This window comes from Schistocerca serialis, chromosome 3, assembly GCF_023864345.2.
Source record: "Schistocerca serialis cubense isolate TAMUIC-IGC-003099 chromosome 3, iqSchSeri2.2, whole genome shotgun sequence".
Taxonomy (NCBI): Eukaryota; Metazoa; Arthropoda; class Insecta; order Orthoptera; family Acrididae; genus Schistocerca; species Schistocerca serialis.
In genome coordinates, this window is record NC_064640.1 from 663,671,590 (window position 1) to 663,692,573 (window position 20,984).

The following is a 20,984-nucleotide window of genomic DNA, read 5'->3' on the forward strand; positions in this document are numbered from 1 at the left end:
TTGACCCAGGATGTCCTCCAACATGACCATTATATCTGGAATATGATTTGCACCTGTCACTGTTCTTCCATCCAGCTATTGATAATCAAACAGAACTTGTATTTCGTCATCCCAACTGGTGATTTTTTCAGCATGATGACAGCAGCTACTCCAATGGATTATCACTTCTCTGTAATGACATCATCCAACTGCTGATTGATAAATTCCTTCATTATGAGTTGCAAGTGCTGAGACAGGATTTTATGCTGCATCATGGATGTTGCTGGAAAGGTCCACTAGAATTAAACAAATCCATGAGTAGTATCAACAGTCTCTCCATGGCTGTTCCATCTTTCATTTTTAAATACTGTACTTTTTCATTTAATGCAGAGCCATTGACAGTTTGCTTGTGGCAAAGGTCTGCTCTGAACCTCTCCAAATCGATCTTGTCTAGAATGTCCAAATTAACAATCAATAATTCTTTTGGCAGATCCACTTTATCTGTGGCAAAATTATCAACACTTAGTAGAATCATGTAATCTCCATTTACTTCCTGTACATGTGCCATGCTCTTGCATACAAAACAATGTGAAAATCCAAATCATCATTGTGCTGTAATAGCTCTGAAATACACAAAATGTCATTCAGTAGGTCAGTACCCCACAGTTAATGGGAGTATTTTTCCTGTACCTTCCAGAACTTCATCTTGCAAGTTGAGTTTTAGTGGTCACAAACACTATTTATTCGGCTCCAACTTCATGATCAGTGAGCCTTGTGAGAATTTATCATTTTCAGTGGTCATCCCCAGCTGGAACAATATCCCACTGAGTTTGACAGTGTGCTGCAAAAGATCAGTTTTTGCATGTTGCTTATTCAGGAAGTCCAGCCCTAGGATTGGGTATTACCCCTCATCAAAATGAGGAAATATTTCCATACCTTCCTAAAAATTCATTCTCCATTCCAGAAATTGAGCAACACTGATTCCACTGATGCCACATCATTGTCCTCTACTACACATAATGTGTATTGTGGAGAATTCAGTCTCTTTCTGCCTGAGAGTTAAAGACTAGTTACTGACACATGAGCCCTACTGTCCACACTAACTATTTATGTTGCGTTCTGTTTACCATGCCCACCAAACAACACTTCATCTTTCCATACACCTTTGTAGCATTATGGTTTACAGGGAATGCCATTCAGTGGTTGAAGAATTCCCAAACTCATACCATGATATCATCCACTTTGCTTTTTACCCTGCACTCCTGTGCACAGTGTCCTACCACCTTACACTTGTAGCATTGCTATTGGCAGCATTGTTTCTAAATGTGGATCACATATCTACACCTATTTCTGAGCAAGAAACATTCGAGTTATCCTGTACCAAAATTGCAATATCTACTTCCTCCAGTCATATAGCTACCTTAATGGCAGTAGCCAAATCCTTCAGATTCTCTATCTGTACTCTCCTCAACATATTGGGTGGAAGTCCTCCAGAAAAACTTCTAATACTCTATGCTCTGCTTCCTGGAGGATAATTTTGCCCATCACATCTTTCTGCATGGTCTCATAATCTTACACATTTATATTCTTAATCCTGCCTGAGAACATTTACACCAATGTGTTCCATTTCTGAGAAATTCCATTGAGCTGTTCCCTAAAACATCTTGCACAGTGCAGCTCGCAGTAACACTGAATGAGCTCAATTTTGAGTTGGTAAAATGTATTTGCCTTATTCAACCCTCCATAGCAAATTACAAGTCTTTGCTCACAATTTCACAATGTATTAACATACTTTGACCATCCACTTTCCCAGCCTTGTGGCAGGTTCCAGATTGTTGATAAATGCCAACACATCCAGTCATTTTACCTGAAAAACTAGACTACCAGCAGTCAAATCCACAGACGGAGCAGGTACACATAACGGAACTTTTGCCTCTACTGTCGCAACTAGTTCATCATGTTACTGTGTTTTGCCCTCTGTTAATGTATCAACTTGCCTTTCCAAGGAGCATTTCTGACCTTCAGCTCAGCTACCTGTTTCACCAAAGGTTCAGTCACTTCCTAAGTCATCACCACTTGCATTTGTGACCTTGGCATTTGTGCAAACTCTATCTACCAGAAATACAACACCTTCAGTTATACCGCAAATTAACAAAACAAGGACCGATAGACTCAGGTATAAGAACCAAAAATGGTATTCATCCATACGATGGATCATTGCCTATCTAGATTCCAAACACTGATGTGCCTTATGCCTATAATGTTGACAAGTACTACACGTAATTGGCACTGAATGCATAAAAGCAGGGATGTTGAACGTATATAGAGATGGTTTGTTTCACCCTTGGGAGTGTGTCACTGAAGTATTGAAAAGACTGAACTAACAGACTCTTAAAGATAGGTGGAAGCACAACAAAGTCTGTCCAGTGTGTCAGATCCCTCAAACAGCTTAAACCATGTCTTCAGGGAGTTCACCCAGCAAAACTATGGTGGACGTTCTTTTGCATGACAATGCAGGCTAACATACCATCCATTGCACTATTTAACTGACTTTGAAAACTGGATGGGAAGTCTTGCCTCATCCCTTATACAGCCCTGACCTGGCACCATCAGATTTCCATCTGTTCAGGTCACTAAAAGAAGTTCATTGTGGGATTCACTTTGAGGATGATGAGCACGTGAACATATCCATGCATCAATGACTTCAGAAGCAGGATCAAGTATTTTAGGACACTGGAATACATCCCTTGTTAAAATATGGACCAAAACTGTGAAACTGGGTGGAGATTATGTTGGAAAGCCATAAATCAATCTTTTTTTTTTTTTTAAGCAGGTTAGTTTTGTTCAGGATTCCAATACACCACATTATTCCTCACTATTTTGCCTATAAAGCTCTATTTTTCAACACAACCTCCATTCAGTGTGGTGGCCTTATTCCAACTTACTGGGAGGGCCTGTATGCTCACATGGTACCACACTACTGGTCGATGTTGGAGACAATGTCTTGCTGCAACAACCTCCCTATCACTCATGTACTGCTTTCCAAAGAGTGCATCCTGCATTGCGCCATGTAAATGGAAGTCAGGAAGTATGAGATCTGGGCTGTTGCGTGGATGAGAAAGTACAGTCCACTGAAGTATTGTGAGCTCCTTTTGGATGGATAGACTTGTGTGAGGAGGAGAAGTTCATTAGTAATTTTGTGGTGAGGCACACACTGAAAGTCTTTCATCAATTTCCTTAAGGCAGCACAACACACTTCAGAAATGATTGTAGCACCATGAAGGAGACATCAGACAGAATAATGCGTTCTGAGTTCCAGAAGAATATCATTTCAACTTCACCAGATGAGGGTGCTGCTTCGAACTTCTTGTTCAGAGGAGAGGTGGTATGGCACCACTCTATGGATTGCCATTTTGTTACTGGCTTGAATTCATGAACCAATGTTTCAGCACCTGTTTGCAATGCTCAACAAAGAATTCTCATGATCAGCCTTGTAACATACAAGCAACTCCACATGGATGGTCCTCTGTTGCTCTTTATGGTCTTCTGTTAGGCGGCGAGGAATGCAGAGGGCACACACCTTCATGTACCCCAAAAGGTGGATGAGCATGTCAGCACGACAAACAGAGACATCCAGTTGTGTAATGAGGTATTTGATTATGATCTGTCAATCACTTTGAATGAGAGCATCTGCATATTCTAACATTGCAAGAATCACAGCTGTGTGCAGCTGTGCAGCATGCTGGAGATTGGACAGGTTTGCACAACCTAATTATGAACTTTACCCAATGACTTACTGTGTTTTCTGTTCACTGTCAGGTGTCCGTAGACATTCTGCAGGTGCCTATGAATATCTGCAATGCTCAGGGTTTCTGCCAAAAGAAATCAATGACAGTTTTCTGCCTGGAATGCACTTGTGGTACAGACACCACTTTTAAGGCTACATGTAGTGCCACCATCTATTGGAACATCATGAAACTATAGCAGCGGAAGCAGGAATATTCCATGATGTCCCACAACATATTCTGCATTTTTTTCAATTGAAACTGATCAAGGAAAAAAATGTGTTGCATTACATATTCAGTGTCCCTCAGAGCTGCATTTTAAATTCTTGACAAATTAAAAAACATAGGAGGCATTACTTTCTGACTGACCCTTCTACTTCTATTAGCTAAAACTTTACACCTGCAAGTCAAGTTTCCTGAAAAGCTGTTTCTGTCACTTATTATCAAGTGGAAATATTCAGACTTATCTAATTTTGTAAATTATATTTGTAATCATGTCTCTTATTACTTTATTAAAGACAGAGATGCAGAAGTCAGGATAAGGTGGCATACTCTGCAACGAACTATCTCAATTGATTAAAAATAATGGTAATACCTTAAGGAGGAAAGCAGAGGAAATAATAATGCACATACTTTTCATTCTGTTGATGAGTACCTGAAAGCAAAGTTATGTTACCTATATGATCTTATCCTCTCTTGAACATAATTTAAATCTTAAGAAAATCACAGGGAGTGGGCAAAAATAAGGAAATACCAAAAACACAATGCAGTACCATGCCTAATACGGTGCAGGAAACTTGTGGGCATTCAAAACAGTTTTCAGTCCTCTCAGAACAAATAAACATGGGTCCTGTATGATTTTCAAGGGAAACTTATACCCTTATTCTACAAAATAGTGACAAGTTCAGGTAATGATGATGGAGGTGGATAGCAATTATGCACCCTTCTCTCCAAAGCAGACCATTAAGGCTCAATAATATTTATATCTGGTGACTATTAGTGGCCAGGGGAGATGCGACAATTTATCCTCATGCTCACAAAGCCTGTTCCGGACAATGCAAACTGTGTTAACAGGGACATTGTTGTCTTGTAACACAGTATCATGATTGAGGAACAAATTTTGTGCCATGGGATGTACCTGTTCAGCCAAAATGGTCACATAATCCTTGTAGAGTAACCACAGGGCCCATGGAATAGTGTGATATGGTTGCCCAAATCGTCATTGAACCCCTGCCATGTTTCACTTTTGGACCATAAACTCGGCCAGAAGCTGGAAACAGTGTGAAACAAAATTCATCCAACCAAATGATTTCCTTTCATCTTTAGTCCAGGTTTTATGGATTTGGCACTGTGTTTTCCAATTATGAGCATTAGCATCACTGATGAGTGGTTTTTGAACTCAAGGTCACCCTGCAGTTCTTCTCTTATGGAGCTCCCTTCAAGTTGTTTTGGTGCTGATAGGCTTCATGAGTGCAACACTCAGCTCTCACCCAACACGCACTCTCATCAATGGTGTGACTTAACATATGATGTCTTTCTGCTTTCCATGTATGTGGTATAAATTTTGATATCATACCTCTTGAAACCCCGAACACTTCAGCTATGTTGCACTCACAACTACACAAAACACTATTCTGATCACAATTGACACTTGAGGACATTGTACAGGAGCCATTCATGGTCAAATGCAATGGTGCAACCTGCTCACTTGGCAGCATCTGCATTTATGTTCAAGCATGCATTTCTTGCAGCATCTCCATATTTTTGTCCAACTCCTGCATGTCCTAATATATCACATACACAGCAGTCAACTGTGCATATAATTTCTTTTAATTTGTGAATCTCGCTGTAAGCATAATATTCTAGTTGCCCTATACCTTCAGTTGCTGTTTTACTATAATATTTGTAGGCCAAATAGAGAAGTGTCACAATCTGTGAATATATTAGTATATTTTGCTTATATTTTTATGTATTAACATATTCACTGTATTTTCTCATTTCCTTTTGTCATACCTGCTATCAGTATGTGTGCAGAATTTTTATGTTTATTTTCATTTACTAGCTTCATAAGATAAATGACACTTTATTGGTGCAAATACAAAACACTTTTGTTGCTGTAAGCACTGTATCATTATGAAAAAAAATTTACTCTGTGTGGAAACATAATACGGCACTTCTGGGCTCCAATAAGTAAAATCAAGTAAATAAGATGTAAGCCAGGCAGTCATACTTTCACCTGATGAAAATGAATCATTCATGTTGCATAAAACAAAACAAAAAATTGTAAAATGAAAAGCAACTTGCAAAAACAAAGGAGCAATATTTACACAGTTGGATGATATACATAGTAATGAGATTTTCTCATGATTTTTGTCCTCTGTAAACAGAAATCTTGCTTTCTTGTGGAACAACTACTTATTGTGTCTAACATCAGAAAAATATGTTACCTATAAATTATTGTTGCATTATAGGCAAATTCCTGTGTGGGGACTTGAAACAGTATGGAGAGACGGCCAAGTAGTGGGTTACCTTAGGAGAGGAGACTATGGATATGCTCTAGGAGCAAGTATTGGACAAGGGTATGTGATTTATTCCATATTGCAAACCTGTAAGAGCAGTGCTGTTTTTACTCCTGTTTGTTTGTTTGTTTGTTTTTGTGTGTGTGTGTGTGTGTGGACTTACATTTAGCAGGATGGTGGTTCAGTTCCCCAGCTGCCCACTGAGATTTAGGTCTTCTGTGGTTTCTCTAAATTGGGTAATTCAAGTATTGGGATGGTTCCTACAAAAATTACATGGCCAGTTTCCTTCACTACACTTCTTTAACATGAGCCTGTCCTCTCACTCTGACGACCTCATTGTTGATGAGATATTAAACTCTGATTTCCTCCCTTCAGTTTTACTACAGCACACATACGAAGTTCTCAAAAAATGTAGTAAAACTGAGAGAGAATAACATTAATATTTTTGCATCTAGAAATTAATATTCAGAAGAAGACTGACGTGAAGTGCAATGAATATGGAAACATCTATAATTAATATGGCTAAGAGAAAAGGCACGATTTGTAAATATAAATCACATACGCAAACAACAGTGCATTTTCCATGAGGACTCAGGACAGCAGTATATAAAATTAAAAGTCAAACTTCATATCATTATTTCCTTTTAGTACATTAGCCTGTCAATTACTTCCACAAACTCTGTCAAAGTCTTCACCTGGATCTATGCTGGCCGTGTTTTGAGTCCTTGTCATGCCTTACTGATTTAAGTTTCCAAAGGTTTATTTAAATCACTTCAGTGAAAGCATCGATAATTCCTTTGAAATGACTGTAGCTATTTTTATGCTTCATTCTTGTCTACTCTGTCAGTCTTATACATTTTGGTGTTGATGCTGATAAGACGTTAAATTCTAATTGTCCATTCCAAGGTATCAATGGATGGCAGCATGTAGTCAGGACACAAATCTGCTCACCAATGACACTGGCTTTTGAAACTGGAGTAACTAACTGATTGCCCCCTTAAGACATAGTCCACACCCTAGCGAAAAACTCATGAACACACCAAGAATCAAACGTGTGGCATCCACGCTTACCTCTAACCCATGAGCTGCATGAGGTAGCCGTGCGGTCTGAGGCGTCTTGTCATGGTTCACACAGCTCCCCCCTTCAGAGGTTCAAGTCCTCCCTTGGGCATGGCTGAGTGTGTGTTGTCTTAGCATAACTTAGTTTAAGTTAGATTAAGTAGTACATAAGCCTAGGGACTGATGACCTCAGCAGTTTGGTCTCATATTCCTTACCACAAATTTACAATTTTCTAGCCTATGCCATCAGAGCAAAGATAAATATAAATAGTTTTTTTAAGAAAGATTTCATTCCTTGTGCAGTGCCTCTATATGTAAGGCAACTCACATCATGAGCACTAAATTGTTATTGCAGAGAAAAAGAGTTAGATGCAGATAATACTTTAAACAGAAACATTCTTGTTCTATATCTGAATCAGAGGATTAGATGAGAGCACTAAAAGAGATCATAGTTAGACAGCTATGAACCACTGCCCTCATTATACAGGTATTACCATTTGGTAGTATTCTCTCATTAAACCTTTCCTTGATATTGTATACTCTGGAGCTATTTGTCATTCAGAAAGTATTTAAAATGAAAGTCCTATAATGACAAATGATGCATATATTCTGTTTTGTTACGTACTAAACCTATGCATATTTCAGAATGCATCAAATGATGCTTATATTCTGTTTGGTTAAATACTAAACCTATGCATATTTAAGAGGAAAAACACATTTTAAGGGTTCTCAGCTTTTAACTTCCACTCTCCATCTGCAGAGTCTGAAGATAGAGCTTTTGCTCTGAAACATTTATAGCTTAAATAAAAAGCAAAACACTGAAATATGACCATCTGTTATTTCTAACGTATACAGGGTTATTATTATTGAACTATATGAAAAAAAAAGTAAATTAGTTACAAACTACAGCGTGCACACACTTTATTCAACATGAAAACATCACTACAGATGTCCAGATTTAGGTTATGACATGTTTGATATGCCTGCCATCATTGGCAATGACACGGTGTAGACGAATAGCAAAATTCTGTGTGAGCCACTGAAGTGTTGGAACATCAGTGCTGTTGATGACCTCCTGAATGGCAGTTTTCAGCTCAGCAATGGTTTTGGTGTTATTTCTGTACACCGTGTCTTTTATAAAGCCCCACAAAAGGAGTCGCATGTTTTCAGATCTGGAGAATATGGCAGCCAACCGAGGCCCATGCCAGTGGCCTCTGGGTACCCCAGAGACAGAATGCAGTCTCCAAAGTGCTCCTCCAGGACATCAAACACTCTCCTGCCTCAATGGGGTCAAGCTCCATCTCGCATGAACCACATCTCGTCCAAGTAATCTCCTGAAAACTTTCACGCATCTTTCAGTCAGTAATCACCATGCCATCAAGGAATATCACACCGATTATTCTGTGACTGGGCATTGCACACCACACAGTCACCTGCTGAGGGTGAAGAGACTTCTCAATCATGAAATGCTGATTCTCAGTCCCCCATATGCACCAGTTTTGCTTATTGAAGAACCCATCAAAAATGAAAGTGGGCTTTGTTGCTAAACCAAACCATACAGTTCATTCTAATTCCCATCATGCCCCATGGCCAACCATGCAGTTTGAATGTCTTAATGCAAACTGTTCAGAAGTCATGATGATTTTATTTCATATAGTTCTCACCCTGTATGAATTCCACTATCTCTCTTAGGCAGGAAATGACAGAATGGTTTTTTTAATAATGAAAAAGTAGAATAATTAATTGGTTTCCAGTCCCATATGCTTCCTTGTAACATGGATGTGTTTTGCTACAGTGTATACTTGTGCAAATAAACTGTTGTTGTAGCACTACACTATGTTGTGTCTCTAGGGGACTTTCTTGGGTTCATAAACATCTATTTTTATCTGTTATTACTTTCATGTTGTAATTTCATGTACTGACACATTCCATGACCTTGGAGATGTGCTCCTCAATTCAGTCCTACTGAACTTGACGTGTAAATAAAATGAGTTTTGTTGATTGTGGTACTGGCTGGATGCCTGAAATAGAAACCACGTGAGCCAGAAAAGTAAATTCATTTTCTTGTAGTTGACATTTTTTGTCCATGATAATGACACCATCTGTGGAAAGACTATCAAGAACTTCTTTGAAATATTTCATGGGTGTTGTTATCTCCTGAGAAATTGAGAATGTCATCTGCGTATGCGTAGCGGAAGGACAGCTTGAAGAAGATGCTCTCTAAGTATTGTTGTCATGTCTGGCCTGCATTTTTGAGATCGTATGGCATATAAAAAAATATTCAAACAGTCTGAATGGTGTAATGATTGCCGTCTTCTAAACATCATCTTTCCACACACTAAACACAGATACACCCATGAGATAATGGGTAAAGCCTTGTATGTTGGGTATTGGGCAACTATCAATGATAGTGCATGTATTAAAGATTCTGAAATCGCCACATTAACACTGAGTAATATCTTTGTTTAGTGCTAGTTTGATGTGTGAAGCCCATGGGCTGTGAGGGTTGAACTAAAAGTTCATCAACCAGTATCTTCATGATACACAGTTTATCAGGTGTGAGCTGGCACAGTGTGCTGAACGGGGAGCTCTGGTGTGGTATGGATATGGTGCACTTTACGACTGATGTTCATAACCAGCACCATAGTTGAGGTGGCATTTTGTTCATTAAATGTTCATTTTATATTATATGTTGCTGTGGTAAGCTCAATGGGTGTCATTTGTATTGCTTGTTGAAGCATGTAGTCATCCATCTGGAGGCAGAGAGATTCTAAGTATTCTTCAATGAGACAAAACTGGTTTCATTGAATTTTTTCGAGTGGGGTGACTCAATCAAGGAAATGGTGGTAATGCTCATCCATATCTGTAGCCGGTCGTTCTTCATTATAGATAGTTGTAGACACATTTTGTCACTTTAGATGGAGGGCGTGAGTGATGACACCGGAGACTATGCAGTCAGTGTGACACTGAATAAGCATGCCTTTAGCTGAATCAGGTAGTAGACTTGTAATTCCCCCCCCTCCTTCCTAATTCCAGCTATTATCCACAATAAGCAAAGTCTTTTCTGGTAATTTGGTAAGAGTAAGACTAGAATGAACTTTTTAGTTTACTTAGCTTTTCTTGCAGAGTTGGCCCCAGTTCTTCTTGTCAAGGTGTCTGATTCTTGAAGCTGAAATTTTCACATTTTAGGTCCTCATGAATTGATCTAAATAATTTTGAAGATGGTTGTTGCAAAATTTTTGTTTTTACATTAGTACATTTTGTCACATATCATACAGTCTTTTTAAGTTTCACATTCATAAAGCCGAAATTACATTGTTTGCACAAAATACAAAAATACATCTCCTGATCATGTCAGAGGCATGCTTACTACTATCTCACTTGGAGGAAATAATATTCCAAAGGATTTACAAGTTCTCTTCAGACATGAATTTCTTTTAGCTTTGATTATTATTTCATAAATGAATCCAGAAATAAACATAGTAAACAGTACTAGATTGCATAATTAATAATAGAAATTTTAAGGGCGCCAAGTAATTTGTAATTTCAAATGTTTCTAAGAAAATAATTTTAACTGTACATTCAGAGTTAGTACTAATCGATTGTAACATCCAAAATAAAGTAATTCCTTTCCATAAATTTCAGCTCGAAATATAACATATTATGTATAATATTATGTGAAAGTTTATGTGAAAGATAGAATATATATGAGGACACAGAATCCAGATTTCCAGATCTGTGGAACATTCTGTCTCAAGACAAATGATTCAAAGTCAAAACTACAACATTACAACACTAAACTACAGAAATAAGTGCAGAGGCAATGTAAATTACTAGAATTACAAATTGCAAGTTTACATCTATAAAGTCACACCTTAAAAGAGAAGAAAAAAAATTCAGTGCCTAAATGTATGATGAGTGAGCTGACTCGAAAAACTCACAACAATAGGTACAGACCAGAAGAATATACTCAATCACAAGTAGGAGTATAGCACAAAATCAATCAGCCACATACACCAGAGAATGAAAGGATATGTTGACTCATGCAAGGAGAAAATAGCGAAAAAAATATTAGGACCTATGCTTACGATGTGGGGACCGACCCATGAATCCAAACCACACTGGGTACACAGCGGCAGAAATGTTTCAACACAACAAAATGAATAAAGTTCATAAACATATATCAGTAAGTTCAATCATATGTAAAGAATAATTAGAGGACACGTCTAGCCTCAATCAATAGTTGCACACTCTCCTTGTGTAAACACACACACAGTCGTGATGACCAAGGGTACCCAAAACAGAGTTAAGCATTAATTTGTCCACAAATAAAGTTCCAATGAGATACAATAATACAGGCAATACAGAAAAAGTACAGGCAATTAGTGTCATAAACAGCTTTGAATTATGACATAATCGAGTAGCTTGGGGACCAAAGTCGGAGTGTGAAATCAGAAATGCATACATCTTGTTATACAGTCTATATTCAATTTATGTTCACAATCATAAATGTCTTCCACACTATTTGCTAATTGTTCATACAAACTAACCAACATACATAGAAGCCTAGAAGATTCATTTACAATTGATTTAAAAAATACATACTGAGTGTTGAGATAAGAAAATTCATTGCAATGTATGACTACTAACCTAACAGTGCCTAATGTTATCAGGTTCTGGTAATTATTTACAACATGATTCATAGAATGTACTTGTGAACTTTTTAAGTTTTCACATTTTGATGTTGAACATAACAAATCATATCATAGAACATCAACCTTCCACAGCATTATTTAAAGTTAGATAATGTATTGGGAAATTAATCCCCCTAATTGAAAAAAACATACAGTTACGTGGAATAACACTGTCCTTAGGAGTGACTACTTTTCTAAACAAATATTTCCATGAATTCTTCATGTAGGATAATTTCTTGGCTAATAATTACACATTTCAGTCACAAGACTGATGTAGTTGGCAGATGCAGGAGTACATTACCAGCACCTATGATCTCTTGTAAGTTGACTGGATGAACAAGGGTGCAGTCATATGGGAGTGTGGGAGTGGATTCACCCACATCTATCAGTTTCCTCCCTAGATTTCTCATCACACACTCCAACGGATAGATAATTCATGTCTAGCTTTCACGCTGAGTCCTGAAACATTGTTTTGTGTACTAAGTATGCTGTTCAATACCCGCCTTTGCCTATCTATGTTGAAAAAATGAGTATACAGGGTTTATGTCAGAATGGATTAAAAAGTGTTCACATACCCAGTACATTAATAAATAGAGCTAAATGCAAAAAAAATGAACTAGTAAGGTAATACACACAGATATACTAAAGATGTCTCAAAGTAAAATTTATTTAGCGATTAGTAGATTAGAAGAAATTATGTACACAAGCCAGACAAGTTGGACTGCACTGACACAGCATCCAACCAATGCCTACAAAATGAGGTATGGACGATAGTCCCCAATGTACTGACATAAGCATTCTGTGTTTAACATATGTATGTGTTTGGTTTGCACATATGAAGCTTTAAAATACTACTCCTAATATTTACAGTACACATGTGTAAAACAAGTCTTCACTCAATTTACCACAACACCCATGACTTTACCCAAACAAGTTCATGACAATTAAATTTAATTATTTTCTGGAGAGTGCACAGGAATAATAATAATATTTAACCCTAATAGCATTGTAAAATAAGAAATTTGTTATTAGATATTTAGTGACATTGTCCCATTTCAAAATTGTAAAAGTACCTACTCGTTTAGTAGCATGGCATATATGTATCAAATTCTGTAGCACAAGTATACTACAAAACAGAATTACATAGTTGTATGAACCTGCAAATATAGTGTATATTTTCTTCCAGACTAGGGGTCACTAAGCATCCATGTTCAAAGGTCTTGTCTTCTATACTAAAAATTAAATGTACCTGAGATTTTCCATTTTGCTTTGCTTACCTGTGGCTCCTCTTATCTTTACACCTGCAGTGGACATTTCCACAAAAATTTTACTGTACTTGGTCTTGTCTCTAAATTTTTCAGATGTACCACAAATCAGGCTACCTGAATCAAATAGTTGCCTACCCACTGATCAATTTTAATTTAATGTAAGGGCGCCCAAAATCTGAGTCATTCTCCCCGTTGCCAAACATTTCATGCAAAAAATCACTTTCAATTTCATAAAATGGTACATCCACACTGTCTTCACAAGGTTTTATCAACTTTACAGGTATCATAACATTATTTTGATTATTCATGTTGTCATGTAAAGATTGAACACAATAAATAGATTCCGTGGCACAACTAACATTACAGAAGGAACACAAAACACATTACTGTCAAAATTAAACTTCCTGCTTAGATCCTCTTTCTCTTCATTCCACAAATTGGGGTACAAATTCTGACTAACCACAGCTAACTTATTCCAGAATGCACCTTTATCTAAGTTATCATCAATCTGGCCCCAAACAAAACTTCAACAAGTTTTCATCTTTATTCTCCAGGCTCACAGATACTTCACCTTTACTGTTTGGATCTTTATTCTGCATGACATTAATGAAAAACTGTTGTGACTGGACTGATATTCCATGACCCTCACTTACAACATCACATACAATACTTACCTTACCTGTATTGTCATCATCATTTACAAATAACTCTGAAACATCATTATTCTTTAACTCCACAAATATCTGATACTCATCATCATCATATTCCCCCAAAATTACTTCATCGACAACATAACTGACAGTACAAGTCTCATCTCCATCAAAGTCAGTTACTTCACCCACATTCGTCTGCAATAGGCCACCAGTCTCAGACTTATGAACTTCAGTTGCTTCACAGCTCTAATTCACATCTGCATCAAAAGTACCACCTAGTTCAGATCCAATGGAGTCATCACTTGATTTATGTACAACAACAATACTGTTTTCTGCCCAAGAAAAGAAACCATTAGTACATACTACATCAAAAGTCTCACTACTCTCACATTCTGGTTTGTGATTAGCACTTACATCATCATAATTAGATGTAGTATCACAAAAGTTTTGATCAAAACATAAACGGGAAATCTGATATTCCTTCTGTTCAGTTTCAGATACATGTGTCATATCACTAATTGGAAGTGTGACTTGGAGATCCTGTGTTTGTTTTGTTTCCTTGCTCCATAACTGTGGACCTTCATTGAGGTGAGCTGCCATTTCCCAAGTAGTTACTTCTATGATTGTTTCTTCTAATAAAATGCCCATGGTTGTCTGCATCATTCCTATCCTGCTGATGTTCAAAATTTTTCTCTATATTGACACTTTGATCCTCATAGAAGTTACCATTATCTCTGTTTCTGTGATCATTCCCATTGTGATTTCTATCATTCTCATTATTATGGTACATAATTCTTTCTACTGCTCTATCCAGCCTGTCAACAAATCGTAAAAAATGTTCTAGACCATTGTCAGGTCCATGTACTAAATCCCACTGCAATCTTTCTGGTAATATACTTTTGAGTGCATCAGCCAAGGTCATTTTGTCAAATGGTTTGTCAAGATGTGCTAATTTTCTAAGTTGGTCCTTACAAAATTCTTTCATAGTGTCATTCTCATTTCTATAATTAGGACCACTCAAAAATTCACTTTTGTTTCTCCTCTGTTCTGCTTCTGACCAAAATTTATTTAAAAAACTTTTCTCAAAACCCTGATACATTACCCACTGACTTATATTTAAATTTACCCATGACAGAGCTTTGCCATCAAGAAATCTTTTAACAAGTGTAATTTTTTGATTGCCATGTGTACGTGACACAAAACTATCTCTGCAGTGGTGCAGAAAATACACTGGATGTAAATTATCTAATGGAAAACTTTTGATAGGAGTGTTGAACCACACAATACCATGTGTGGTGATAATGAAGCTGAATGTCTCATTCCTGTATACAGCACAGTGGTTAGCACAAGTGAACCCTTCGAATTTATGCATGACTTTGGTGGCATAAGTTTGAAATTTGGTTCAAGTGGCATGGTAAAACTGTTGATCATGGTAGGTTGTCAAATAGATGAGAGATCCTGTGGTAAATGTGGAGGGGTGGTGGTGTCAAGGTTACACAACACACAATAATTCCTCACTAGGACCCCATTTTTCACCATTTCTATTGTTTTTGGTTCACCAGTGAGTATCACTGTCACTTTTTTCTAAAACACTTCTTGGGGAGACTGATTGTGGAGCACAACATGATATAGTGTTGCACTCATGGGTGATCTTTGTGAATTGCAGTGTACAATTGTTGCAGATTGGCTGTATTGCTGCTGTAGAACATCCAGCTGAGGGTGTATTTGCCACAGTTGCCACAGGTCAACAATATAGTCCCGTACAGTGTAGAGGATAAAATAATAGAGACATGACATGGTTTAGTGGAACAATAATTCTTTTTTGCACAATTGATACACAGTAGCAAACTACGTCAGTACTAGAAGGAAGCATAGATTGCACTGTCTCCCCATGCAGTGGGGAGTGAAATATTTTGTCAGCAGTGTTATTTTGTATGTAGTTCCCACAAGTTCACAGATATAAAATAGAAAACTGTCTCAATTAGGACATAATTCAACAACAACAAAAATGGTTCAAACGTCTCTGAGCACTATGGGACTTAACTTCTGAGGCCATCAGTCCCCTAGAACTTAGAACTACTTAAACCTAACTAACCTAAGGACATCACACACACCCATGCCCGAGGCAGGATTCGAACCTGCGACCGTAGTGGTCGCGCGATTCCAGACTGTAACGCCTAGAACCGCTCAGCCACCCCTGCCAGCATAATTCAACACATATTGATTGAATACCATTCTGTTTTCAAGCAAAAGAGGAATGAGGTACTGCTTTTGTATTAATGCTTTAACATGATAATAGTAATTGTGATGGTAATAAAATATTAATTGATCAAAAACTTGTGACCAGACATGTTATTTTATTTTACTCTTACCTTCTTGTTGCAGCTATGTGAGGCATCCAGATGGTCGCAAAATTACTACAGATTTTCTTCTAAATGGTTTATATCAGATTGAAATAATGGGGAATCGATACGATGCTGTTCCATACATAAAAAGCCCATTTGACCCAGAGGGGAAAAGACTTCAAGGAATTTATGATGAGCCATTACCAATAAGGCAATAGCATTAAGAATATTTATGTACAAATAAACTGAGAGGAATGAAAAGCACAGTCTCAAAATGTATTATGTAAAGTAAAATATATGGTTGCCTTGGTTAGTTAAAATTAGAAGCACTTTGTGGCAAAATGTACTGTACAGTACAATTATATGTTTTTGGAACTTTCCAGTTGTCAACATAGTATGTGAAGTAAAAGAAAAAGAATGTTCTTGGTGCCAGAACAGGAACTGACATATTTTTCATCAATTTTTTGGTAACTGTACAGGAAAAGTTCAGTGTCTGTCAATGGTTTATTGTGCATTTCCCTTTACCACTCTTTCAGTTAATAGCAATATCGGGCTTCATATCATTTTATGTTAGTAACAAAGTGGATATAAATGTCAACAATATAGTTCAAATCCACATAAATTAAAATGAAATGGACTACAGATAATAATATTTATGTAAATACAGTACCAAAAATATTATAACCAATTATAAATAGCAATTAGTGAAACTTATGAAGGATGTGGAAATAATGACTCAGAAGACTGCATTATGGAAGGTATTGGCAAATGAAAATGAGGGTGATTACAAGCTTTTCACTACTCAGAGACTATATTTCCAGAGAAGAAAACCGAGCGAGGTGGCGCAGTGGTTAGCACACAGGACTCGCATTCGGGAGGACGACGGTTCAATCCCGTCTCCAGCCATCCTGATTTAGGTTTTCTGTGATTTCCCTAAATCGCTTCAGGCAAATGCTGGGATGGTTCCTTTGAAAGGGCACGGCCGATTTCCTTCCCCATCCTTCCCTCACCCGAGCTTGCGCTCCGTCTCTAATGACCTCGTTGTCGACGGGACGTTAAACACTAATCTCCTCCTTCTCCTCCAGAGAAGAAAATCAAAACAGATAGTCAGTGGGGCATCTTGATAAATAAATGTAAGTCAAACAATAATAGATATGAAGAAAAACACAAGCAATGATCAATTAAACAGTGGACCAGCATTTAAGCTTATATGTATTACCGGTGCAGATTTATATATTTTTTTGGGGGGGGGGGGGGGGGGGGGGAAGGTCCTGTTGTAGAAGAAAGCAGGTAGTGGCATAAAGAACAACATAAATTAAAGGAAATATACGTAAATGGATTTCCTTAAATCCCAGTATTGTGATAGTACAGAATCCAGCAATCAAATGATCTGTCAACCAGTAATTTTATTGTTATAGTATTCCATAATGTCAACCTCAAACAGGAATTATTGTTAATCAAATGCTTGCTTTCAAACACTTTTATGAGATTCCATATAGCACTGCACACACTTACCAGATATGTGGTATATATCCATATGTTGGCTTCCTAGAAGCCATGTCATATGTCACTTTACACTATCAGCCATTTCCTCCACATTGTTTAGATCCAAGTAGGCCCTACTGTTTAGCTGATGATTAGTGTGTACATTTTTACAACAATGAATAACTAAATCAAGACACATTGATTTGGGGCATAGTATTCTGATGCAACAATCCTAAGCTATACACAGTGGAGATCCATGCATAACGTCATTTGATAACATGGAGACATATCTGCTGATGATGCTCATCTAATTTCTCTACTATTCCAGCTCATATTTTCTTATGATAACTACTTTCGTATTGGTTCTGTGGCATACTTCTTACACTGTATTAATGATGCTCTTTAGTTTTAATTCTATTCTCATGCAATGCACCATTCATATATATTTTCTTACCATGCTTCACATATTCCTGTTTTGATGCAGAATGCCTGAAGACTTTTCTAGTTTTAAAATTCTTCTCAATACTGATTTCCTGATTCCTACACACTTCCTTAAAATGACATTTAAGTTATCAGATCACCATATTCCATACTACAGTTGACATGTAATTCTTAACAGGGACATCATACTTTCATTTCATAGGTGCAGTACTTTATTTATCTTTGACATATTGAGCAACATTAATTCTGTACATAGAAGTCTAGGGTTGATGTAGACCTGGAAACCAGGAAATAGAATAACATGTGTTTGGTGTAAGAGTTTATTTTGGGCAGAGTAATTCATACCCTTTTGAATACAATGATTTCAATGTCAGTATAATGCTTTAAAATTGAGAACAGCAGTATTAATATTATATTTGTATAATACTAGTGCCACGTGACATACTTCACATTGAGAACATTGAAATGTTAAGTTTTCTATTTTTAATTTTTACTATTTTCAATCCTGCCATTACTCATTACATATATCTGTGAGGCTCTCAAAACTATCAAAATGTAGTAATACCATTTGGTAAGACACCATGTTCTATCCTCAGATGTAATTTATTTCTCTGGCAGCAAGAACTTCTTTGATTAAATGGGATATGAAATACAGTATTTCTGTGACTAATAAAGTTATGTTTTTATAAACAGTGTATCATTCACCCTTTCAGCCCAAATAGATTTCTGTACTTGATGGTTTATTGATAGCCAGAATATAACACAATTTTACATAAAAATATGGAGCTAGCAACATAAATATGTTTAAACTATATCAAGCAACTAGTAGTAAAATATGTTGTCTATGTTAAACAAGTAATCAGTGCCACACAGAATAACAGATGTTACTAAATATACAAATGACAGGAACACCAGAGGCTATGATAATATACGAAATTCATACAATGAAATAAGCAAGTACATAAATATCTATAAATATGTAACTATTACTGAATAGGCAGTCCTATTTATATTGTGCCATAGACTAGAATCAAAGGATAAAAGTTATTCTCCCAACTCTGATTATCTACACCCTACACAAGAATGGCAGCTGTATTCTTCTGGCAGGAACACCAATAACAACATATCTTGCACATTTACTGACCCTCCAATTGCGTTCCTTGGTAGCCGTAGTCTTCTTAAAGTTAATTCATCAGTTAGAATGATCTTTAACACTAGAAGGACCAGGGATTCCAATCCACTTGGAAGACCCAACCCGTCATTTTGACAGGTACAGTTTAATTTGCCATTTTTAAAAAAGTAAACACATTTTAACATATATGAATTTATTTCAGACAAGTTACACAATTTACCAGGATACAGTTTTACATTTTTCTGTAGAATTATATGGTACAATGAACATTTTATACTTAAAAATTAATCAAAACATTATGTAACAAAATGTGGAATGGATAACTTTCTGTAGAAAAGAAAACAATGTGTTTTAACACAAATAACAGAAAAGCACACCATATTCTAGAGAAAACATTTATAACCCTGCTTTTACTCATTCAAAACCACCTACTGTGTTGTGACACCTCACACAGGTGTAATTCAGCATTGCCTAAACATGGTCCACAAACATACTTGCCACACATTATGCATTAATGCTTGCTTCTATTTTTGCCTCTATGCCCTCCAATTTGGCAAGTCTTCTGAATGTAACAATGTTGTGATACTGTATTAGGAAGAGTATTTTGTAGCCTTGTGGCCTTATATGCTGAAGCCAGCTCCTCTGCCAGTTTGTATATAGACTGATGTCTGCTTAATTTTTCTCCTGTTACTTCCTTATAGACTACCCAAGCATTATAGCTGCTAAAACCAAGACATTGAAAAAAGCATGCTTGGGGCATCTGTGGCATCCATATTTCACAACATGAAGCTGAGCCATTTCATTGATTACATGAATGCAATACTTGATATCATTGTAGTAGGCCACTGACTCTAGTAGCTTTTTAGGGTGTCATTCATTGATACGTACTGTGTCATGCATTGAACTCAAATAAGTGCATTTCTGTTCATTTTCCGCTGATAGCATGTCAGTCATGTCATCTGACTTATAAAGAATAGTTGTGGGCAAAGGTGCTACAACAGATTTTGCTGATCTACGTATTTCCCTTCTAGATTTCTTCACTGTGCCTAAAATGCTTGTACTCTTATATTTCAAATATTTTGCAAGGCATTTCATCGTGAAAAAATTGTTGCAAGTTATCTTTCTTCCTGCAAAAACAAAGGGCTGCATAAGACACAATACAATATGCTCTGCAAGGGGAACACTTGTGGGATGCAGCTCATCTTTGCCTAGGAAAGGAAACCCTTTCACTAGATACTTAGAATTCGTATCAATTGGAAGACAAAACTTTATTCCAAATTTGTCTGGTTTATTGATCATGTATTGAATGATAGAGCATCTAGCCTTGCATGGAAGCAGTTGCTCATCCACAGTGATATTTTCATCTGTAATATAGCACAGCAAGGAATTGGCAATGAAAGATTCCACACATGGGTGGCAGGTGCAAAACGATCTGTCTTTAGTCTATGTGAACACGTGCTCTTTTCATCAAATCACATAAACCACAAAATTTTTGTGAACTAATTTCTGCTCATTGTGTTTTGAAAAAATGCTGGTCCCCATGTATTCAAGCATAACACCTTCAAAGGAAACTTTTTTGTTCCATATATGCCTCATAAATACATGAGTGATATTGTGGCTTCTA

The 20,984-nt window shown here is 36.9% G+C and overlaps 1 protein-coding gene across 1 annotated transcript in view; it reads left to right on the forward strand.

Moving 5' to 3' along the window:
* Positions 1 to 18,918, forward strand: part of LOC126470544 (sarcosine dehydrogenase, mitochondrial) — a 263,068-nt gene extending 244,150 nt beyond the window's left edge. Inside the window, exons 16-17 of the mRNA XM_050098476.1 lie at positions 6,236 to 6,343; positions 16,343 to 18,918. Of these exons, the coding sequence (XP_049954433.1) occupies positions 6,236 to 6,343; positions 16,343 to 16,520 (286 nt within the window). The 3' untranslated portion in view covers positions 16,521 to 18,918. The remainder of the gene's footprint in view (positions 1 to 6,235; positions 6,344 to 16,342) is intronic.
* Positions 18,919 to 20,984: the final 2,066 nt, after the last annotated feature.